This window comes from Epinephelus fuscoguttatus, linkage group LG5 (assembly GCF_011397635.1).
Source record: "Epinephelus fuscoguttatus linkage group LG5, E.fuscoguttatus.final_Chr_v1".
NCBI classification, from domain to species: Eukaryota; Metazoa; Chordata; class Actinopteri; order Perciformes; family Serranidae; genus Epinephelus; species Epinephelus fuscoguttatus.
The window spans coordinates 12,835,463-12,861,636 of NC_064756.1; the positions used below are offsets into that span (position 1 = coordinate 12,835,463).

At 40.0% G+C, this 26,174-nt stretch overlaps 1 protein-coding gene across 3 annotated transcripts in view; it reads right to left on the reverse strand.

Annotated features, from left to right (window-relative positions):
- dscamb (Down syndrome cell adhesion molecule b) overlaps window positions 1–26,174 on the reverse strand; it is a 172,443-nt gene that overhangs the window by 56,369 nt on the left and 89,900 nt on the right. For all 3 annotated transcript variants that reach the window (XM_049577356.1, XM_049577355.1, XM_049577354.1), the window contains one exon: window positions 1,271–1,417. In XM_049577356.1, the coding sequence (XP_049433313.1) occupies window positions 1,271–1,417 (147 nt within the window). The remainder of the gene's footprint in view (window positions 1–1,270; window positions 1,418–26,174) is intronic.

Genomic DNA, 26,174 nt, shown 5'->3' on the forward strand with positions numbered 1-26,174 from the left:
AATTTAGTGTTAATTAGTGGTGAGTGTTGCCAGGCACTTGACAGTGTAATCCAATATTGATTCTTGAGGTCAAGATTCAGTTCTATATACTATATATTTGGCTATGTGAGGGAGGCAAGAGAGAAACAGTGTGTTTCTAAAATTTGTGGGGGATTTTATTGTCCCCCACAATCAAATCAGAGACAGCACCATGGATTGCTGCTTTTCTATCCATTCACCCTTTTATATAATACAAAACATGTGAAATGGCTCTCATTTATCGAACCGTGCTACAGTATACAAATCAACCTACATCACAGTACAGCCTACATTACAATGGTTGTTTACTTGTTACTGTCTGGCTCGAAGAAGGGCTGCATAATTCATGGTTGGCCTTAGAGTGCATCAGTCTACGTGACAGGATTGGACAGACTGTAAACTTGATCCCAGACCTAAATGCACCCATTCACTGGTTTTGCTTTACAATCTTGCAAATCAATCAAAATTTCTGAGGAGGACCCATATTTCATGACGACATTTTTATAGTGGAAATATTTTTTGCTGTCTGCAGTTTTTAAATGTCAAAACCAACTAAAAAATGTAAGTATGTGTTAGGTTGAGCCAAAGCATTCTCTACAGGAAGTATCCAATACATTATCTACATGCATATTTGCAAGGGCGTAGGTTTTGTTTTTACACTGGGGGGGGGGGCATATGAAACAGGGAGCTGTTTGATCATACGCTTAATATTCTGCATTCTGGTTCATTTTTATACACCAATTTATGTCTTCTCTGCAACAATTCATGGTGTAAACGTGTTTAATTTTGTCAAAATTAATGTCTTCCACTACTATCAGGCGGCATAGTAGTGCAGTGGTTAGCATTGTTACCTCACAGCAAGAGGGTTCCTGGTTCAAACCCTTCCTCCCACAGTCCAAAGACATGCAGGTTAGGGGAACGGATGACTCTAATTTGCCCATATGTGTGAATAGGTGTCTCTATGTGTCAGCCCTGCAATAGTCTGGTGACCTGTCCAGGGTGTACCCCACCATTCGCCCAGTGTCAGCTGGGATAGCCTCCAGCCCCCCTGTAACCCCTTACAGGATAAATGAATGAATGAATGCACTACTTTAATGTTTTAACTGGAGGACACATATGCACATGTTCTAAATATTAAAGAGTATGGGTTCCCTGTGTCCCATTTAAATCTACACCTATGTATATTTGTCCTGTTGTCCTGTATGTAAGGTCATAGCAGGTAATTTGATTCCAGTTTGAATGCAGTACTGACCTGACACGATGAGACGCGCGCTGTTGCTTTGACGAGTCTCACCGGTGTAGCGGTGGCGTGTTGTGCAGCGATAGTTATTCAGCCCATCCTCAGGCAGGACGTCCAGAATATACAAGGCTCCCGTGGATGTGATGAGATATCTTTGTCCTGGAAGAGATAAAAAACAGAGAGTGGAAACACATGAAAGGCAGCAGTTGTGTGGTTGTTATGTAGGATCAAAACAACTTTTAAAGTATAAAGAATTTATTCACCCCGCATCAACAGAAGGATTCTTTTCTCTATAGGGTGTTTGCAGAGTGCACGGCAAATCTGTAGAAGTTTGAATCTCATGGCACACAAAGCCTTTAGAAGTTATGCTTTATTTCTACATGAGATAAAAGAGTTTACAGGGGCAAAATGCAAAGGAGTTTATCTCATGTAAATAAACAATAACTACAAGAGATCTGGTGTGTAGTGAGACTTGAACATCTAAAGATAAACTAAGCAATGTCTGGACTAATATTGTAAATTACTGTGGTAAATTCACCCAGATGATGGACCACAAAATGTATCCATAAATTCCAAAAAGGCACAAACTACATTCATGAAATCAGATCTGCATATCAAATCTTTGCCCTCTAACAGCTTTTATTGTCTCGTCTTTGACTTCTGCCGTTTCAGTAACCTCACTGGCGCCAATGTCTGGTACAGCCAGCCAATCCCTCTTTAGCTGTCACAGGCAGTTCAGTATGTACGGTAATATTATGTTAATTCTGCAGATCAAACCAGGCTGAGTGGGGTTGTCAACATCCATATGGAAAGAAACCTTCCTCTCCGCCATCACATGAATGCCCACATTCCCATGGGAGCAGATTGATGTCAAAACTGATCGAAAAAGCAATTTACAGGAGATTGTCTTCACTGCATAGTGGTGGGCATGCTAAGACAGAAGCAGTTTAGTAAGCCTTTAAGGTCCCGAGGAGATACAGCCCTGTAACACCTACGCCCAATGTTGACAGGTTCCAGAAGCCAAACATTGTACGGTGACAACAAAGAGTTAAAGGGACAATTCACCCCAAAATTAAAAATGCATGTTTTTCCTCTTACCTGTAGTGCTATTTATCAATCTAGATTGTTTTGGTGTGAGTTGCTGAGTCTTGGAGATATCGGCCATAAAGATGTCAGCCTTCTTTTGAATATAATGGAAGTGGATGGCACTCAGCTTGTGGTGCTCAAAGCACCAAAAAATACATTTGAAAAACTCAACAGTAATGTCTCTTTCTAGAAATCATGACCCTGTTACTCAAGATAAAACAAAGACCTTGTTACGAACAGTTTCATGTAGGAACTATTTTCTTTCTACCGAACTAAAGCGGCCAGTTGCATCACTGCGGAGAAGGAAGAGTGCATCTACTCATGAACAAGAGGCTTGTGCTCATGACAGCATGACATATAAACATTAATGGCATCCTCCTTTGCGGAGCTGTAATGTTAGCTAGCTCAGTGGTGCTAGGTGAGCTGGCAGTAGATGCACTCTTCCTTCTGCGCAGTGACACCATTAGTGAGTGCTGCTTTGTGGAAAGAAAATAGTTCCTACACGAAACTGCTCGCAACAAGGTCCGTGGATTATCTTGAGTGATCGGGTCATGATTTCAGGAAAGAGACATTGCTGTTGAGTTGCTGACATCTATTTTTTGGCGCTTGCCGCACCACAAATCAAGTGCCATCTAGTTTCATTATATTGGAGACAAGGCAGACATCTTGATATCTCTAACACTCGGCAACTCACACCAAAACAATCTAGATTGATAAATAGCAAAATAAAGAGGGAAAACATGCATTCTAGATTTTTGAGTAAACTGTCCCTTTAAAGAAAATACTGGTGTGCATCTCTACTGTCTGATTATGTGTAAATACAAAATGTGAAGTGGAACAGCAAACAGAGCAAAAATATTTACTTATTTTTCAACATTTCCCACGACAGATACTTTGCTATCTTTATATTACCTGCTTACAAAACTAATAAAAGATAAAAGAAAACTTGTAAGTGACAATATAGTCTGTACATTGACACGTTTCATGAGGGATTATTTTGTGGAGGAGGTTTCTATTTCTTCCTACGTGTGTCATTTGATTGACAGTAAGCATAGCGTAACATAATGTGCACATTAATAGGAAAACTCAGCGTCTTAACATAATGATTAACAGGGAAACTTAGGCAAAACCAAATTAAGGCTTTGTGTTTGCTGTGATGGATTATCAAGCTCGGGCGATTCATTTCTGTGGAAGTTGTTTTTCATACTGTACATGAATAAATGGCAGCAAAGTGTGTGCTCTTAGGTCTGACAATATATTTGTATGTCTAACTACAGATACCTGCATGAAGATGATCAAGAAGATGATACATGGCACCAACACTGGTGTAGTCTTTGGTGGCTGATTAAGGTTACATTTTTTGACTGCTTAGATTAGCAGAAATTCTCTCTGCATATTTGATTTTGATTGCATGCCGTGTCTGAAGGCAGTCATATCAGTGATTTATCCAAAAGTAGAACGAACTGAGGCTGTGTGGGAGCAGCTAAAGCAGATTAGCAGTGGGTAATTCATTTAAGTTGAAAAAGGGGAGCAGTGGGTTTTCTTGAGATTTTTCTCTACAACAGACAGTTATATGATGTGTTTTTTAAATTCATGATAAAAAGGATGTAGTCTGTCAAACAAAGGCAAAAATGAGCAAATATCATATCTTAATTGTGTCAAACTTGTGCTGTTTGAGTATTTACTGTTGTGCTTCTGGTCAAAATGGCCTCTCAAATAGACATCTCAAGATCCCATGAAAAATGCATGGACACACAGGTGCAGAGGTTTCTCTTTTCTGTGCGGGTTAACAAATAAGATTCCACCTCCCTGAGGTCACGTAACACCATCCCCTATAGAACAGTGAGAAAACAACTCTTATAATTGCAGTGCTTCTCCTACATTTCATGCTGCAGTGCTGTGTTGGGTTACAGCGTTACCAGACAGAATAACGGCACAGTCCAAACCAATTAGCTGAACAAATATTAATAAGAGAGAACCTCAATGTAATTTTTTCAAACATTACAGTCTACGCTAATGTTAACATCAAACCGCTACATGTTTTAATATTCCACTTGAGACTAATATGTATGAAAGAAGCAAAGCATGCTTAACACGCTTACATTTTATATGCATTTTTGATGTTTATACATGCAAGGGAAAATCAACCTTGTGGGGTTAAGCAAACAGGGGGAATACAGACAGAGGCGGGAGAAGAAAAAAAAAATTGCACAGCTATTGTAAGCGTTGACCTAGATAGAACCGACAACAGATTCCACGGATTTGATGTCCTGAAGGGGTTTCACTGGTTTACATACAGGGCTGTTAGATGGGCAACCAGCAAGTGGAATCTATAAAGAGAGGGGAGGGAGGGAGGGTGTGACTGTGTAGTGTGTACATGTATGTGTCTGTGTGTGTGTGCAGATGCCGGCAGCCATGCATGCATGCCAGTGTGCAAGACGATTGGTGGGAGGAAATCTTCTCAGAGGTTGAGGGGGCCAGATGCAGAAAAAAAAGCATTACTGTGTATGATCAACGCCTTTGCTTCCCCCCCCCTACTGGTTCTGTACACATCTGTACACAGCAGAGACACAGATCATTTTTTAATATGTTTTTGTTGCATCTTAGTATTTTTTTATTAATAGTTTTTAGATTGTAAATATTAAATTACTTTATTGTTACTGGTTGCATGTGGCTGTGATCAGTACCACAATCACACACACACACACACACACAAATATTTTGACGTTATAAACAGTGTGTCTGAAAAAGGTGAAAACCCTGAAAAATATATATTAACAAGCAGCAGCAAAAACAAAATACAGACATCTCCTCCAAAGCTGTCCACTCCACACACACACACTGCCTCTTTCCCTTTTTTCTCTCCTCCCTTCTGGCTTCTCCATTTTGATTCTGTACTGGTCCTCTGAAATCTCACTGTGGAATCCATCTTGAGTGAGACAAAATGGTATTTCACTCCAGCCGCTGTGAGCTGCTGCAATTTTCTCTTCAAGCACCTCTATGCTCCTGCAATGCCTTTTAAGACGTCAGAGCTCAGTTATTGTGTTATGACAGAATGAAGTGCAGGCAGAGGGGACGCTACAGTAGGGAGGGGATTCAAAATGAGAGCTATTGTATTGAATTGTATTTTATTGTATTCCTTCTCCGCGACCCGCTCCCTTTAATTCCACTGCTTTGTCTTTAACTCGCTCACTGCTTTGGCATTTAGGAGTAATTTCCGTCCACAATGCCAGTATGTCAAGTAAGAAACTACACACAATGCCCTTTAAACGCTAAAATGTAAGAAGGGTAAACTGGCGGTGTAGTGCAGTGTAGTGTATAAACTGCTATGGATTAATTAAGGCAGTAATTGAGGCCTCAGTTCCCAGATGCATTAAAAATCCTCTGGACAGAGATTTCTGTGTTATTGTCAGAAAGTGGAGCCCGTCCCCCCATTCATTCACAGGCACCGCTACTGTAGAGTGAAAAAGTGCTTCACTCCACCACACACACTTTATCTAATCATCCCCACTTTGCCAGAGACAGAATCTAATACGAACAGCGGGCTCTCACTCTCAGCAGGCTAAATAAGCCTCGACGTACAGATGAGCTAGTGTCACAGCATCCTCGCTGCCAACAGATGCTCTGAAGTCGCTGTGATTTAAATGAGAGCCGAGCTGGTCAGATCTTAGCTGGCAATCTGCAGCTCAGTGACTGGAGTGAATTAGTTATGAACTGCCAATGTGTTTATTCCAATCGCCCGTGTAAAATGAACATCTGTAGTCAAATCTGGTTGCATATTTGCAGCATATTACCAATAATAGACCCATATTTTAGTATCTGGGGCCACCTGGGAAGGAAGACTGCTTGGTGCTTATGACCTGCAGGCATGATCAATCACTACATGAAACACTGTAAACTATAGAAATAAGTCAACAGCCATGCTGGCCAACACATTCTCACTCCTAACTCATCACATACAGATGCTTGGTCAATGGCCCCATGCATCAAACTGTGGCGCTCTAGGTACCCTCCTGTGTCAGTTTTGGACAGTTAGGGATGGTGTGTCAATTTACGCTCTATATATGCATTATGTCTTTAAAAATAAACTTCTGTTTTCACAGGAAATGTATGGTTTCCGCTATCTAAATGCATGCAGTCTCTTTTTGAAATAAACTTAGAATGTAGGTAAAAAACTATGTTTTTAGGTTTATTTAAGTTTGGCGAAAAACTGGTTAGGATTAGGGTTAGTTCCTAACATAATGCAACCTCATGTGACATACGTGACATACATCCCATGACATATGTATGATTACTTAGATTTTGGGAGTGTGGGGAATGCAAGGATATTTCCCTCTCAGTATTTAGACCATTTGCCCCCCCCCCCCAATAAAAACATGCATGTAGCAGAGGACTTTTATTTTGACAAAATTTAAAGATATTTACACCACAAATTGATGCAGAATAGGCACAAACTGGTGCAAAAAAATCCACAGAATGCAGTAAATTAAGTCTCGATGCTCAAAATTTTCTGACAGAGGACACCCACATGCCCCATTTTCATATGTGTCCCCCCCTCCAGTGTTGAAAAGAAACCTGTACCCTTGCTCCCACCCACCCTATGCTGACTTTTTTGCTCTTTATACCAAAGCAATTGCTCAGAGCATCAAAAACTGCCACTGCCTGGTGCGTGCCGTCGTTAGTTTAGCGTGTAAGCATGCTAGCATTTGCTAAGGCTGATGGGATGTTGGTTTTGCAGGTATTCAGTCATAAACCAAAGTATTTGTCAATTTTAAATGTTGATTAAATGATGACATGTTAACAGTCAGAAGATCATTAAAGTTATTCAGAACCTCATCATGAGGGACAACATGAATTTCTGAACAAAATTTCATGGCACATCCAGTAATTGTTGAGACATTTCACTAAAAACTACAAATGTCATCCTGTGCACTAGAGGAAAAGTGATAGAATCATAAAGGTCATTAGGGTTCATCATATGGAGATCATCAGTGTAACAGAAGTCGTGCAAATCCATCCAGGAGATGTTGAGACATTTTAGAAGATAAGTGCAAACTCTACAATATTAAACTGAATACCACATTCTGCACCAAGACTCTGCTTATTTTCTGTTCATGTCAGACAACGTGTAGATACTATATGTGCGTACAGTTTGAATGCAATAGGTTGAAAATGTTTAGTACAGAGAGTAATCTCTTCTATAAAGGGTGAGTTGGTGAGTCAGAGTTGTTGTTGTTTAAAGAGGAAGGTGGGACCAGCTCTCAGTACACTGTGAGTCAGACAGTGAGGAGGGACCCAGTTCTTGTCGGGTCAGCAGAGACAGAGAGATGATAAATGGGCTTATGAATGTTCTAGGTCTGTGTGGTAACTTCTCTGGCCCACTTCAACTCTCCTGGGTCCCTTCAGACATTAAATTAAAATTAAAAAAAGACGGCTGTCTATCACGGGCTTACTGTACACAGCATGCTGTTGAGAAAATGCACCACAATTGTTTTTTAGCTTGCACATTACTTAAAACTGCTATTACTGCTACTGGTGTAACCTGGATACAGAGCATTCATTCTGCAGTGGCGTGCTTCACAACACAAGACTAACATTTAATGTTTTATCTTTGCAGAGATAGGGATACAATCCTAGAAAAACAGTAGAGAGGAAACACCGCATTGACTCCTGTAGTGGTAATATTAGAGGATTTAACGATATGTTCTCAGACTAATTTCTGCCTGCACAGAGTCGGGGGTACGTTGCATCGTGAAACAGGGCGCGGGGGGCCAGACATCTGATCACAGCTTTAATCTGAGCTGATTGAGGTCAGATCGCAGGACTGACCTCTCCAGCGCAGAGCTCCTCAGGGCTGCATGGCTGCATGCAGAGAAACTGAAATGAGTACAAGGACTATTCTACAGACCAAACCATGAAATCTATAAATCTATTTATCCAACTGTATGGCGATTTAGATTACCATATATAATCAACAGTCATACAAAATGACTCCTATAAGACCTAAAACTGGCAGTGCACTCTTGGTGTCATACTGATCAAATGCACATAGCAGATCATCTGGTGAATGCAGACACTGTGGCTCTGTCCTGGATCCATTTAATTAACATGATGACTCTGGAATCAATAAAAGACATGCTAATGGTCAGCTGCTGCAACACTCCCTAAATCAGTATATACAACCCTCTCTGATGCCACAGTACAGTAATGGACGGACAACATGATACTTAACACCAAGAGAGAACCTGTCAAAGATTTAACAATATGTTTTGATGAAATGGCAATAAAGATGGGAAAGTGACTTTTTTTTGTATCTGCAGCATTAAGATTTAGAAGATTTAAGAAGGTTTTGCCGAGGGGTAATGTGGGTAGTTGTAATATTTTCTGTAATTCTAATTCGTAGTGCCCAACTAAAACTGTGTTCAATGTATGTGAGATTTAAATCTGACAGGGAAACATCTTTGACAATCGTCTCTACACTTAAAGGGGCAATAAGCGAAATTCATCATTTCTAGATTGAAGGAATTAAAAAATTGCTATGTGAAGAACTAGAGGTGTAATTTCATCTGGGGTATAGCATGACCTCACACACCCTCTCTCTGTGTTGATCTCCAGCCCATTGTTTACAAGCCGGTCCGGCTGCACGTTCATGTACGTTCATGTGAATCCGTGAATCTGTTTTAATTAGTGTTACAGTAACATTAGGCACATGTCGCTATGTTGATTCAATTAAATTTAATGTTACAATCGGTGCATGGGTTAATGTCCGGAGCTTCGGTCCCAGCAATGGGTCAGGCGTTTCGGTTGTGTTAGGTGTGTAGCCCGGCAGCCCAGCTAATTTGCAATTAGCACTGTAAAGTGTACCCGGCGGGCAGTCTGGCAGCTGTGTTTAGCTATTCCCCTGCCTACTTCAATGATGGTACCTGTAATAAATGTAATATATTTGCTGAAATGGAGGCGAGGCTCAGTGACTAGAAGAACTGGTAGAAGCACTCCATAGCTGCAAGCTACCCCAGTAGCCGTAGCAGCTCTAGTGCTAACTGTGGGAGCTAAAGCTAACATTCCTCTCTTCTCCGGGAGCCGGGAGCCTGTGAGCCTGGTGGGCTCACGGGTGAAGAGTTGGAACGTTAGCATAGCAGCCGACTAGTGCAGGCTAACGTCCCCACGCCAGAGCTTGCCAGAGCCGAGAAGCAGGCTCCCAGAACGTTAGCATAGCAGCCGGCTAACGCTAACGGCCCCATGCTTCTCGGCTCCGACTCACTGAGCCTGGCAGAGAAGCGTGAGCCCAGCTTCTGGCTCAGTTGGAGCGTTAGCGTGGCAGCCGAGTAAGTGCTAATGCTAACAGGAAAGCAGGGAAATAGCTAAACACAGCAGAGACCGAGAGTGAGTGAAAGACATTGCTAACTGCTAAACTAAGTTGGCTGTTCTAGGTTTTATTTCCTCGCCCCTGTGGTGAGTGAATCTGCCTACAGTGAAAGCAGGGGCTAACCGGTGCTTCCTCCTCAGGCTCCACTTCACTCAGCTACAGCAACAACATGTCGACTGGCACATGAACAGACAGTGACTCAAATAATAGTAAAAGTAATAAAAACAGGACAAGAATAACCCGATGACATCACACACGCCGTGAAAGACGACCGGGGATAATTGGTGAGTACCAGCGTGTAGCGTGTACCAGGCATAATGCAAGTCCTGAGTCTGAAATATGTCTGTCAGCGAGTCCTACTCCACCTGTTTAGACTCCACCTTAGACAATGGCAGCATTTCTCCGACCACGTAGCAAGCCACAGGCTTCTTTCAGACGGATAGATTTAACGTTATCTCCGTTATTAGTACCAAACGACAGCCATTGCTGTTTCGGAGCTGAAGGACCAGCGTTCTAAAAGTAACGGAAGTAACTGATGTCTTGTTTGAAAATGTACTTAAGTATTTGATTACTCAAACATCAAACTAACGCATTAGGTTACTTGTTACTGCAAAAAGTAATCAAAGTACTCTGTACTTTATAACGCGTTATACCCAACTCTGATTATTATGCTGATTTTCAGGTTCATACTTGTATTTTGGGTTTCTACTAGAACATGTTTACATGCTTTAATATGTTTTTTTAAAAAAAGTTATTTTCCTCATACTGTCTGTGCTGGAAAACCTATATCCCCCTCTGTCTGTTTTAGCTCCTGTCTCTTTAAGCCTAACTCCCAAAAAAGCACAGTCTGCTCTGATTGGTCAGCATTTCCATGATGACTGCAACGGAGAATAGTGACACATTCTATGGTGAAAAGTCACCAATAAAAGCGTCTTAACCTACTGGACATGTTCCAGCAGGAATATGGTTCAAAATCAAGGAGAAATTAATGACATCACCAACCAAAATTTGTGTTTTCTTGATGTTAGCATGTGGCTACATGTAGCAGTGTAGGCTACCTAATGTAAACACTTTCGGTAGCCTGGAACAGATGAGCATATAAATATATCTGTCATGAGCTCATGTTAAACGAAAACTAAGTATACAGAATGGTCTGAAGCTTGGGGTTTTGCTCACAGGGATTACGTTTACATACGTTTACCTCATTATTTGCAATGTGTGCCATATTTAATATGAACTTCCAATATTTCCATGGGCCATAATTATCATTAAAGGTTTAATGTGAGCAGCTAAAATGTAAAATAAAGACATGTATTTGTGGGGAGTGAATGACTTTGTAGGCTAAAGAACAACAAAAGCTCTTTTCTGTGGAAGATATTCTGGATCTTAATAAGCAAATGTGGTCTGTTGCACTTTTGTTGTACAAACACTATGGATTTTAAACAGTGCTGTTAAGTAGGCAGTTTGTCATGTCTAAACTTTCAAGATGATTCTAATAACTTGGTGGGAAAAACAATGAAAATGGATTTTGCATGAAATTCTAAGTGGTGGGAAAATAATCATGAAAAAACAAGAGTGTGCGGTGGATTTGTCTCCGGGCAGGAAATCTGCAGAAAGAAATCAATCCTACATCATATAACTTACGAGTTAGCAGTTAAAATATAAAGTTACTTTTATAGTGCCATCATCTGGCCAATCAGTGCGACTCAAACATAAGGAATTGTTCTGGGACGGCACAGAACAAACAACAGGGTGCAGACTATGATTGGACACATACAAATTAGCCTGTGAATGCTTAAGCTAATATTATTAAAACCAGGTCAAACGAAAAAGCCTTCGGCACCTGTAAAAGTCACCTATAAAAATCCCTTTCTCTCAATGCACCTGCTGTGTGAATAGATTTTAGGAATACAAGTAAATGACAGAGCTGCCATTGAGGCCTCAGTGAAGAAGGCGTCCTTGGTTCAGTGAAAGTTTTGGCATCAGAGACTCTCTGTCTTTTATTCAGCCTCAAAAACCTCTGTGTTCCTGTTTGGCTCATTCTACTTCCTCTCCTGCTTCTTCTCTCTCCACTGCTTGGTCTCTCTCTTTCTCCCCCTCTCTGTCTCTCCCTCTGTGTCCTGAATGCTAAAACAGTAGTTGGCTGTGTCAGAACACTGCAATGAAATCCTGCAGTCTCAGAACGCCCACATCAAGTAAACACCTTCCTCTACCTAGACATTGACCCCCAAAAGCTATATTTCACCTATGTTAAACACTATGTTGCATACTATAAAATCATGGTAACTATTGAAATGACTGAATGTCCTGTAATAGATTAACATAAATAAAATGTTTACAGAGGAATTACACACGTAAAAATAAGACAAAGAAAATATGGATAGACTAGGTCTGGGTGATACAAAGAAAATCAAATCACTATGTTTTCAACCGAATACCTTGATATTAATATCGTGACATTAATATAGGGTTACGTATTGTTGCTTTCATAAAATATTTACACAACTTTTTTATTAATAATCATCAGTAATATGGATATAATTATGAAGTGGCTAAAGGGAAATAACAGAACAAGCAGTGCAGCCTAGGAAGTTCAGAAAATTGCATCTTTTTACTGTAATGCGGCCTTTAAAACCAGAAAAACAACATTAATGATCAGTACACGATACCGATATCATATTGATAAGCTGCCCAGTCCAAGGAAGGACTCATAAAAACTATAGCTGTTGCATAACAGTGAGTCGAAAAGACGAAGATGAAGAAAAGGAACAGCAGGAAGACACATAAGGAACACAGGAGGGTCTGTCAGCAGAGCGGCCCAGGCCATGACTATAATAAACTTCTTAAATCAAAAATAGCTTAGAAAATCATGTGTCTCTAATCCACACAGCACAATAGCCCCTTTATCATGGAAGACATTTTGACACGTCACAGTCGGAACAACGCAGGTGTAAATAATGACATTAATGATGGTTGAATTCCATTTAGCTGCTTTGATTTCAGGATAATTGTATCCTGCACGGTTGCTCACCGTCACTCTCACTGGAGCACTTGAATAGAACAGAGCAATTGTTAGGGTTGTTAGTAACACCTGTGCTTTCCCTACAAGTCAAAATGTCTATTCCTGATCAAGTATCAGCATGTTTACTCTGCAACCCAGGGCTCAAACTCACAAACTTAGACACCAGAAGTTTTTGTACTGTACTTCCTCTAGACAACAATGAAATGCCTGTAATTTATTTTTACAAAGACTTATTACTCCATATGTGACAAACTGATGTTTAAAGATGGTCAAATTTCCACTGACTGGTAGTTTACATGAATTATTGTAATGCAAAGGCTGTTGTGTCATGAATATGTTCTCTTCCTGTTTCCTGTCCAGGGACTACAGATGAAAATTAGCTTATAGCTAACTGTGCACTGTCAAGGTTAAATAAATAAATACATAAATAAAAAATACATGAGGATAAAATTCAACATAGTGTCAAAAATTCAGTTTTTAAGACGCAGTTCTGAAATTTAACACACTACTTCTACCATGACGAGAAAATTTTGTCCTTTCTTTCATGAAAATAAGACATTTACAGTTCTGCTCACACTGAAACATTCTGCAACCTTATAATTTTTGGCACTTTAGGGTTGATATTTCAGAAATCTAGTGGGATCATTTGTGGAGGTCATTCTGAAGATGATGTGCTGCAAATTTGGCGTGGATTGAGCAAAAAATGTGTGAGGAGATAGGTTTATTAGCTTTACAGTTTTTGAGAAAAACAGTTATAGACTTATGGACATACAGTAACTCCTGCCAGGTCCAAATGTACGAAAATTTCTGCTCAACTGGGGCTACATTTTGGTGAGAAATTCAACGTCGTAGCATGCACAATGAAGAAGGTTGCTGTAGCACTACCATCAAAGCTATTAGTCCCAAATATTAGATACAGATCTTTGGCACTGGACTGGACCTATGTGCAATGTTTGGTTTATTTTCAAGAAGAAGAACAACAACATTGGTACGTTTTTCAGTCTTTCTTTCCCCAACAACATGCCTGTGTTTGAATCTCCTAATCCACCTCAATTATATAATGACTAAGTCACTTGAGTATGAACAATAAATGTGCATTTCAGCATAATGATGTGTACTGTTGTTGTGTTGCACCCCTGGTGTTACAGTTAAAACAAAACACCACTTAAAGCCATGAGCCTGGATCCATCACTCAAACCCAATCTGTTAAAATAATACTTAAATACCATGCAGTTAAGTATTAAATTAACTTGGAATTATTATTATTTTTTCTTTCTCAGAGGTATTCTCAAACAAGAAATGGCAGACAGAGTGAAATGCACTGACTGTCAGTGTTATACCTCCGTTGTGTTAAATTAAAAATGGGTTTTCATTTATCATAAATAATTTGTGTGTTGTAATCCATGCAAAAAATGTCCAACTGCCATGAGATGAACAATTCATATTTAATAAGCAACTGAACAAGTAAAAGATGCCATCTCCATAAATCATGTGACCCATAATATTTGCTCGTTCCTGGTACTGGTCAGATTGCTACAAAATATTGAGGTATACAGATTAAGTGGACACAGAGGCATTTAATCATGTACAATAAATAACATTTAATTATCGTTTGGCCATTTCTGTTACGTTTTATATAGGAACTCTATCATAATTTGGAACCAATACAGTTTAGTAAATATTTTTGTGCATTACTGAACACTGAAATATTTTAAAGGAGTGTAAAATGATGAATGACTCATAGATGAAAGTCCTGCAATGCATTTTGCTAATACAACGCTGCTCAACATGGAGTCCAAAGCAACTGTGAAACAATAGTGTGCTACAATGATGGAGGAAGAGCAGCACTGAACCCGTGTGAAAACAAGGTTCATGTCACGATGGCAAAGCACCCGCATACAAGAGCACAAGACGAGAGGATTAATTTTACATTAATGTATGGTAGCTTGCTGAGCTCGGTTGCAGGCGTGCACTTGGACACACACACATCACAAAAATTGCTGAAAAGGAGAGTCAGGTCTCCAAGGTTAAAGAGTCTGGGGGAAGTCGATGTCTTTGATGAGGTTAGCAATCCAGTAATCTCTGCTGAGGCCTGGAGCCATTAAACAGCATGTTGCTAAGCAGGTCTGTGCATTGAAGAATGTCCGAACAGCAGCAGCAAAACAACAACACCAGGTTGAGGCGATTTTTCAGTCAGGCAGCAGGAGAGACATGACATCATCATGGCATAGAGACAGTAATTACCAGTGCAAAACACATAACTGTTAATACATGTCTCTCTCTTAGCTGTAGTGCTATTTATCAATCTAGATTCATTTGGTGTGAGCTGTCGAGTATTGGTGATATTGGCCATAGAGATTTTATGGTGCTCAAAAGCACCAAAAAAATAATCCACAGACCTTGTTATGAGCAGTTTCACGTAGGAACTATCATCCCTCTACCGAACTACATCTACTCATGGACAAGGGGCTAATGATCGTTACAGTTCGAGATACACACATTAATGGCATCCTCCTTGGCTAAGCTTTAATGTTAGTTAGCTCAGTGGTGCTAGGTGAGCTAGCAGTGGATGCACGCTTCCCTCTGTGCAGTGATACTGTTGGTGGGTGTAGTTTGGTAGAAAGAAAACAATTCCTACATGAAATTGCTTGCAACAAGGTCTTTGGATTATCTTGAGTAACCGGGTCATGATTTCTGGACAGAGACACTGCGGCAGAATAAATTTTGTATACAGGTGATGAGGATTTTATTTAATGTTACTGGCAATTAAAGCACAATTAAGTCAGTGAGAAAGCAACAAGGAAAGAAGACTAGAGAAAGACACACTCAGCAGGCCTGAAGGCATAGTAGCAGGTAGGCATGACTGACATTGGGCCAGCTCCCACAGCCTCAGATAATGGCGTGCTCTCTTGTCCACTGCACACTGCAGATCCTCCCCTCATCTTGTTACTTTCGGAAAGTTACAAATATTCCCCACCAGCCCTCCAACAAGAAAGAAGCCTCAACAGTACTTATCCCCCATTTAATTCCATCAGTGTTTATTTAATTATATTGGACTAGAGATGCTGAAGGTCATTGGTTATTCACTGCTGCAACATGTTTACTAGTTAGGTTTAGATGCTATTGAGACAGTCATGATGACTAGCAAGTTTGAACGAAGGACAAACTAAATGGAGTTGGATGGCTGGCAATGGAGCACTTTGTTACTCTTGTTTTTAGCTTGTGGTGGCTTTTTAGCATGTTTTTGGCTGTACAGTGCATAGCGGAAAGTTGGCAGAGTTACCAAGGCCTGTTGTCTAATGCTGCATTCACACTACAAGCAACACAGCAGCAGGCTACAAGTCCTTTTCAGTGGAAGCTAATTACACTAAGCTTTAAACTGATGCCTAAAACTTGTGGCTGTGAATGTGTGCGTGATGCACAACAAACAAAAGATGAGCTGGCATCAACTTTTTCAGTACTCCGATCATGTTGTGAGACGTCAACCAGTTATATGTCTTTATTTCGAGCTGTGGTGCTCTTACTTAGCTCACTTAGTTGACACTATGTGCACTGCAGTGCACACCGGGCGGCAAATGTGATGTTAAAATGAACACTGGACAAAAGCATAGATATTTTCATGAGCAAATACAAACTTTAGATGACATTCAGTCAAGGGAGCCAACACACACAAACCCCTGATGATGTAACTGTGTTAACAAGTGTTTGAGCAACCCGGCAATCCGGCAATAATGCACAGTAGCTGGGCACGCTGTCGTGTGAACACAGCATAATTCATATTAGGCTCATGTGTTCTAGGTATACTGGTCACTTGTATAAAAAGAAGACAATGTTGGAGATCCCAAGAGAGATCCACAACCATTTCTCTAACTATGTTGCTACCAATATTTATGTGTTGAAAAGGAAAAAGTCTTAAGCCTGATAAGGATATCAGCTCATACTGCATCAACCTGTATCCCCCCATCTCAATGCTTTGTCTCTGTCATCTTGCTGCACACATATTTCCACAGCCAAATGGCCAGCTAACTAATTTAATAATTTACTACTTACCTGTAGCATTACAACATTACAGTCTACTGTAATTAAAAAGGAAAACATCTCTCTAACCCACAGCAGGAGAAACTGTTGTCAACTGTTGCACTCTGTGTTTGACTCTGTGTCTGGAAAATTATACTCACAGATGGATAGTAAAATGAGTAATTAAATCTAGCTTTCTATTTCAACCATACTGCAGAGAGGATGTTGGCTTTGGGCTGCTTAGATGCGTGTGTGTGTGTGTATGTGTGCAACATGTGTAGCAGTCTGCCATCATAACCTAATTATTGCAGCAGCTTAACAACAGCAATTAGCACATTTCCATCAGACGACACTAATTTGTGAATTCCATTCCAGCACCATTCAGGACCAACACACTGAGAGAGAGAGAGGGAGAGACTTAATTCACTGTTGAGCTACTGGCAATGCTAAATCCATATCTATAGAGCTGTGAAAATTGCTTATGGTAATTGCAGTTATTGTAAAACTAGGCTGAGGCTTTAATGAAATTTCAAATTTTAATCATTTGTTTTCTGTATAGTCCACATTTACCGACTTCTCCCCCGAGGGACCCCATGTTTCCTCATCTGACTTCCCAATAAAACGCCTCTCCCCAACAGATAAATGGAATTGTTCCATCAAACAATTATTTCCTCTCGCTCTGGGGGGAAGGAGAATCCCATTTTGGCAGTATTCATACCCCTAAGTGTATAGCTTTAGAGTCTTACATATTCCAATCACAGATCTGTAGGAAATATATAATGACAATTATTTATAATTAATTAATAACTAACTTACAAATGTCCAGCGTGCGAGCAATACTCTCAATATTAGCTGCAACCTGCAAAAACATGCTGTAAACACAGCGCTGATATACCACCTTTTAAGTTGGTTTGTTAGCAAACAGCTCATATTTTACACATCCAGTAATATTAGCTAACAAGGTGGACGCTGACTTTGTCTTTCTCCCGTTTGGTGCTGGAAAGTGGGTGCTCCCTGAAAACAGCAAACCAAAACAATGAGCTGAAAGACCCAACAGAGGGTGATCATTCTTTGAGGGTTTATCACTCAGGGTATGTGCAGGAATCTTGAAGTCATATTTAATACCCTTTTTAAATACCCTTTCCATATGTTTTAAGATCTCGTCGGTGACATTAGCGACACACTTTAACTTACATTTACTGTATATTAATTGTAAGATAGTACGGCTAAACAGTTTAAGTTGTTATAACTTCTTGGACAACTGAATGCAACATAATACAGACAGATGGGGCGGCAATGAAACAAAGGAGAATGAATTGAGAGTCTAACTCATTGCATTATTTATTAGAAAGAGTAATATCAGGAGAGCTAGAAACACAATCTTGTTCCCTTTAGCACACACACACTTTAACTCTTTGCTATTACACCATTCATTGGATCTTTATGTCATTGTTTTTTATATACAAACATGCTCTGGTACAATTAAAAGAAGTGGGGGTTAGGAATTTTATAAACCATGTGTGGGCACAAAAACCATCAACACGTCATCTTTTAACAGCAAACTGTTTTATACAATTCAAATGTACTTTCTAAACTGTTTCAGTGTAGATAAACTGATGACCCTTTGGCGTCCCTGATTGACTGAAACTCCTCTCACACTGCTCACAGACTTAATGCTTCTCTCCAGTATGGATACACTGGTGACTCTTCAAGGTCACTAATTACCTGAAACTCTTCCCACACTGGTTACAGCAATGTGTTTAGGCTGATGTTCATCCAGCTCCAGTAATACTCTTCTCACCTTCATCATGAGGTCTGGGGTTTTGCAGGTCTGGTTCTATGAAACAAAAAACAAATGAAGGGAGGAAGTCAATCACAAGTGTATGAGAGGATATAAAATGGTAAATCCTAATTACATAGCATTGGGTGTCGTGACACAAGTAAAAATTGGACTGGCAGAAGTGAAAAATGGAGTTGGGTTTCCTTTGTCTATTAATTTCTTTGTAATGAAACCTGAAAATGCATTCTGACTCTTATACAGTAATCACACTGAAGGACTCAATGAGGAAACATTTAAAGTTAAGTCTAGGGGTGATGCCTGAATGGAGGACATGATATTATATAGTATCAGCTGCAGTTTGAGCTGAAAATCAGATATTTTGAAATCCTATACACGGTGGTTTTAAAGACCAAACAGATGGTTTTAATGATACTACTATGATGTGAACACCTGGAGCTCATCTCTGTCAGTAGGTAGCAGTTGGTAGTCTGTGCAAATAGTACTCAAAGTAGTTGAGGCATTTCTTTGGCTCAAACATAGTCTGTCAGATAGTGGTTCCTCCCAGCCAGGAGCTGGTTCCAACAGTTTTTTTAAGTTCAAACTCAAACCTAATTATAAGTTAAGCAATTAACGTGTGAAGATTTCTAAGTAACCAAACAAAAATAAATGGGTTAGAGCACACAAACTGGTGCTCATGTCATATTAAAGCTATAGTATGCAGGTACCTCTAACTATAACAGGGACTATTAAATTACATTTCACCGAATCATTAAATGACCAAATATCAGTTGGTTGCATAATCAGGTATTTCCATCTGTCGCTAAAGCATACTCACTATATGCTATAGTGACTTCCTGTTTTGTGTTTTTTTATTGCCTTTCCCAGATGTTCTCTAGCAACAAATTTATACATTACTAGTATGACATACTGATGCCAAAGTAGGAAATTATCAAATACCACACAGTACCTTAAAAGTTAAAGTAACTTACCTCTTCTGATGAACTCATTTTGCTGTTTGTGTCACTCTTCTTTTATACCAGATTTTTTTTCATCCATCTGCAATAACAGCAATTACAATTAAACAAATTGCACTTAAATAACTACACATTTATTTTGTATTTTGGAAAAATAATCTCCACCTTGAAAACATAGATTTGATAGGAAAATAAATCACTACATGTAGCTATAAGGGAGATAGTGTTCATCCACTTAGACAGTTGCAACTAAAATATGAAAATGGACTTAGAGCTGATTTTACCAAATATCAAAACAAGTTTTATAGCTTAAAATGAATCAACAATGGTTGGTTCCTGAGTTCTCTGTCAGTCAAGCTCTAACAACTTAAGTTTTTATGATACCCTCCTCTAAACTAAAGACCATCATATAGGAATAAAACAGCTGAAGGAAGTTTGTTTCTTCTTACCGTTAATGTGAGATTAAAGTCTAATCAACTCCTGCAGGTTAATGGATGTCTTCATGTAGGTCAGAGTTAGACAGGTTTGACGGATGCTCGGATGGTTTCCACGGTAACCAGAGCTGGATCCAACTCAAAAGGTTTCACTTCCAACCCCAACAGTGTTGTAAAATTAAACATGGAAAAACCATACAGCATTCCATAACTAAATATATAGTACCTGTCAGTAACCACTGTACTGCACTGCACACTGAGCAAAGTATTAATGAACTCATATAAAATTAAAGGAGAAAAAAAAAGAAATAAAAAGTGAAGTGTCACTTCATGCAGCCATCTAAAAGTGAGTCAAAAATCCAAAAGCTACGAGCAGGGAGATGACAGCTTCTTCACTCCTCAGTGGGCCGAGGACCAACCAGAGCCTCTCCTCGTTACATCTACTGGAGCTGGATCGACTGCATGCCGTCCTTGTTCAACTGTAATTGTCTAGAACTGCAGACTAATACAGTAGAAGATATCGGTGTTCAACAAAGTTGTATTAAGCTTTATATACGTAGGTATGTTCATGAATTTTCACATACACTGTATAGATATTGTTTTAAACATCTACATAATAAAGCGAAACAGTTAAATTGTTGAATGTTGCAAGTACTCCATTAACTATATGTAAGCGGACTATCCAAAAAAGGTGTAACCTGTTTGTTTATATGAACTGCAGCACTGATGCAGCTGGTTTTCATCTGAAACAGCGACAAATTATGATGAACGAAACAATAAACTAGACACAAGTGCAAATAAAATGAATTAGATAAACAAACAAACAAACTTAGATTTCAGTTTAACGCCCACGCATAAAGGGACCTTTGTCCAATGTTGTCAAGCAGCAGTCAGTCAGCGTGTCAGTTACTGAGCATGTTTGCAACCGTTGTACTTTTATGATGACATCAAATCTAACAGGATGCCATAAATAAACTACACAGAATCCCACTACGTGCTTACGGAGTGATTAAACTTACACAAACTTTAGCATATTACCTCTTTGGCTGGACAAATGTACAAACTGAAAACAAGTTGCAAATGTGAATACCTTCGAAAATAACATTTAAGACTTTGAAATACTATTTAAGGGTCTTAATTGTTGCTAAATTGATTTATCAGCTATCAGTTGTTATAGTTTTCTTTTTTTCAATTATAGCAGCTTTAAAGATCTTCGGCAGAGACAACAGCTGCCATTTTGTCACTAATCATATTGTTTCTTGTTGATGTAAGGACCTATCCAATCTTCACTTCTACTTATTGCCGTAATTTGCGGTTGCAAAAGTTTTAATAAGTTGTTTGAACATTCTTCAGTTGCTCTTTATGACCATAGCAGGGATTTTTAAAGACTTTCCTCTTGAGCATGCAGCATTTGTGCATCAGAGGAAAAGTGTTGAAGGTGGACAACACCAGCAGTTTTTGTCATACAACTGCCTCAGAATAACATTCTCCCTCCTCCTTCCTCAGCCCCCTTATTTTCCCATCTCCCTGCCTTCCTCTACCCTCTAACCCCTCCCCTCCTCCCTTACATCCTACGCAGAGATGCATGTTGAGTGATAGGCCTGTGGATGAGTCTGGACAGTGCGTCTGAGGCCCTGGTTTTTAATAGGGTTCTGTTCCCAGTAATTATGCTGACACAATTTGATCAGCACGGGGCTAAGTATCTTCATCTGAGGGAGATCGGGGGGAATTAACGCTGATGTAATAAGTACAATTTGTCACTATTAAGACGGAGGTGTTGACAGGCGCTGGTGTTGTCAGGGCAACTGATGGCGCTCCCTTGCTACAGTATGTATTCTACTGCATCCAGCGAGCATAGCTGTCAGGCCCCCTCAATAATCGATTCCTTGGGTTGCTCTGCACAGGCTAAAGCACACATACTATGACATACTGATATACACAGCACAGTACAGTATAATAAAGATAGACTGCACCTGGATGTGCTGCAGTGGTACACACTAACGTACAGCACATACAAAAAGCGGACAAACACATGAGCAACAAACCAACAGGAAAAATTTGTGTTTTGTGCAGCAGCTACTGTACATTAACGTCACGACTGAGAACGGCTGCCAACTTCCTTCAGCTCCAACACTGAGATGTGGGCCAGTGGACACTCACAGCCCTCTTGCTACCCCGCTACTCTGCAAGGGTGCCGGGTTGCAAGGATAAAAAATGCACTAATGAGACAGGACTTCACATCTCACTCGTTGCCGGGGAGACAGCCAATGCCAAGATCTTGACCCTCCAATCCATCTCATTGAGCATTTTTCTGAAAGGATTCCACATTAGTGATTTATACAACATGTAGTTGTGCAGACTAAGCTATACTGCTTCAGGGAAATCTCAGCCTCTGGCCACAACTGTATTGTCAGTGTAATAAGGTTTGATATGCACTGTATATAGGGCTGGGCAATATGGCTTGAAATAATATCACAATATTTTTAGGCTATATTGTGATATACAATATATATCGTGATATTTTAAAATTTCCTTTCCTAGGGCTACTGCACCTTAAATGCGAGGATTTATTCACTGTGAGCTGGAAACAAAGTAACACCCCCCCCAGTTCATACATTAATAGTATTTGTGCTCCATGGTCGCAAAATGTGACTAAACAGTCGAAGCCCGGAGCCCCAGGTACAAAAATATGGTTCCTCTGCTCACGCTTTTGTTAATCTCATTGAGTTAAACCATCACTGTAGAACCGTTAAATCTTAGGACTTATTCACCGTTAGCTGTAAACAACTAACAGCTCTCCTGTCCATATATTAATAATATTTGCAAGTCACAGTGGTGCTTATCCTGCAGATAAGAAACACGCTTCGCTCTGCTCACATACTATTGCTTGGGAGAAAGTGATCTGGAGTGCGTGACGTATCATATTTACGAGTCTGTCTTTTTTGTATGTGTCTCTGAGGGGAGAGCAAGAGAACCAAAACAGCAGTAACAGTAAGTGCATTTCAATACTATGGGTTCTGTCAAGTGACATGCAGCAAACACGACTTTAGCAGTTACTCTGTCATAAATGCAACAGAAGATGAGCAACTCTGTTATGTGTTTACAGCGCAGCCAAACAGTATGTGGGAAAGGATTCATTGCGTCACACTGTTTTACATTAAGAAAGAGAACTAAATAAAACAATGACTGCATGCATTATTTCTTATGAATCCTGAGCAGGCAAGGTAGACTTTGTGAGTCTGGCAGTAACAATGAACTGGCAACCATACAGTACATAGTATCAAAAATGGACACTATTCAACAGTGGTGGATCTTCCTATAAGCCACATGGGCGGCTGCCTAGGGCACCATCAAGACAGTAGCCTGAGGTGGCAAATATGCTTAGTCCGGCACTGCTATTCAGTGAAAGACTAAAAGTAGTATTTCACTGCTGGAAAGATGGTCTTGTCATAAAAGAAAGTGTGCAAATACTTTTGACATTGGTGCTACAGAACCGACAAAAACAGAGAAGAAGGATACTTTTGCTGAAAGAAGTAGAAAACCTACAATTACCAGGATGGCCAGCGCCGTACCAGCCCAATAAATGCTCCCGCTGGTGGGTGACGTAATGTGAACACATCTGTTTGAAACAATGGCAGCCTGCTGGCAAGAAACAATCTTGCATTGCAGTTAAACAGTAATCTAAAATATGTTTCTGAAAACATTTTAGGTCAGAAACAGGCAACACAGTCACAGAATCTTGGCTTATAATTGATCAGCGCCGCCTAGTTTTACCATTTGATCTCAGTTTTTTCACTGTGCAGGAAACAGTATAGCGGCCACTGCCTGCCACTCACTACTCAGCGAAAACATGGCATTAAAATATGGTTCTTAAAACATTGTGGGCAAGAAATGGGCAACACAGTAACCGAATCTGGGTTCATATTCAATCTGCACTGTCTAGTTTTACCGTTCATTTGGATTTCGGTCGGAGTTTGAGAGAGAAAGAGGGGCGGCTCTGTCTCTTGATCTGCTTCTATACTCTGTGTCCACGGTGGCGGCATGGGTAGCCAGGCAATACAAAAATGTGTAGTTTGAGCAACATCCTGACGAAATCAGGCGGAGTTTCGTCGGGGTGGGGAGGAGGAATATATAGGCACTGGTAAGAATGAAGGAAAGTTTACCACATTTTATTTACACACACTTTCCACAATGTTTTGATACAGAGCTGGTTCAAAATCAGAGACATACCTTTTTAAGGAGAGGTATTTGTCATGGAAAATATTTTCAGATGTCATGGTAAGGTAAGCACAGGTAAGTAATGATAGAGAATTACATTCAGCTGCTTCAGTGTCGGGGTCCTGGTAGTATATTGTTCATGTTGGCTCAATGTCTGCTGTGAAAAAGGCCTTTTATAACCTTGAATGTATAAATATATGAAAAAAATATTGTAGCCTTACATTAACATTCTACTCATATTGAAAAACTGGTGGAGATCCACCTTGCTTTTTTTAAATCCCCTCTCTGTGAAGTCTGTAGCCCACTCTGCTCCAGACTTCACAAAAACATGCGGGAGGGATTTAGCATGCAGACATCTTGGTCTTTACAGAAACACACACACACACAAACACAATGTCATACACAGCAAGCCTGCCCCAAGCTACAACAATACCATCGATTCGTCCACACACTCAAATATCTCCACTATCAAGCTGTGGGTCAATCGCCTGCAATACACAACACAATCTCCATCACAATCTTCCATTATTCTCAAATCCATGTCAACAATGGAAAATAGCTTGAGTCTTCACTGTGTAAGATGCTGTCCAGTCTCAGAGCCACGGTATAATGGCAACTCATGGGTGGGTCAATTATGTATCCCAGTCACTGATCATCCCAAGACAAACAAACACTGTCACTCATGAAGAGCTGTATGCAGAACAAAGAAGTTAACAGAAGCTTTCAAGTTGTGGTTGTGGTTTACCTTCGACTACATCATTGCCTAAGTGCTATAAAGTACCATAAACAACATGATATAAATCTATCTATTGATTGTTTTACTGAGAAACACATGCTATCAAAGGTATCGACAGCATTTGTCATAAATTAAGCCGAGATTGGAGAATATAGCATTATTGATGGCTGCCCTTTTAAAAGCTTTTGGGAAAGGTCAGCATATATGCAGTCCTGTTAGATCACAACACACAAGCTGCAATGCAAAACTGTGCCAATGCTATTTTACGTTTAGCCACACAGCAGGTAATAAAAGTAAAGTAAAGATAGCCCTTCGTTATGCAACTGATATTGTTTTTGTTCCAGTTTTTTAAGCTCTCATTACTGCTGGACACTATAAAAAGACACATTATGCTATGTCATTCATCAAAAAATCATTGCATCATTACTATTTCCTCTCCCAACTTTCCTGAGCAATAACACAGTGAAACAAGACGAATGATCCTGTTAAGAATCTAGGCTAAATCTGGCCTACAGTACATGGCAACTTGAAATAACCCACATTACTGCATATCACACTTCTGACAGATATGGCTCCCAGCGAAATTATCATTTCTGTGCTTCGATTTTAAGCAACAGGAGCAACGATGAAACCATCTCACAATGCAGACATGTTGTTCTTCATGGGAAATGGTCAGAAACGTATTCAGAACTAGGGATGTTAGGTAGAGGAGGACACAACAGTGCGTGTGTCTGTTGTGTTATATGCAGCTGCTAATAAAAGTCAGTGTTTGCAGAGAGCGGAAGACAACAAAGAGAGAAAGAGCAAGTCAGGAAATGTGAGGAGAAGGAACAGAGGAGAAGGGCAGGAGTATCAGAGCTCCAGGAAACAGATGACACACGACGTGCAAGATCTCACTCTGGCAACACAACCTGTAGCCTCAGGCACGTTATCGTACTATGAGCAAGATGCAGTCTCTTTTCAAAGATATGCACAGTACACACAGAAGGTGGAGCTAAGCAGCAAAGCAGATTTCCACCTGAACACTGCATTTCATATATGTCTTGTAAAGGCCTTGTATACCCACACAGGTGTTTTCACTTAGCCTTACTCATTAGACTAGGAACTGTTTTCTTTCTAATTGAATACACCCACCAACTGTATCACCGTGCAGAAGGAAGCGTGCATCTACTCATGGACAAGGAAGTTGTGCTTAAGAGTATGAGAAGTAAACATTAACAGTGTCCTCTTCAGCTGAGCTAAAGCGTTAAGTAGCTCAGTAGTGCTAGGTGAGCTAGATGCAC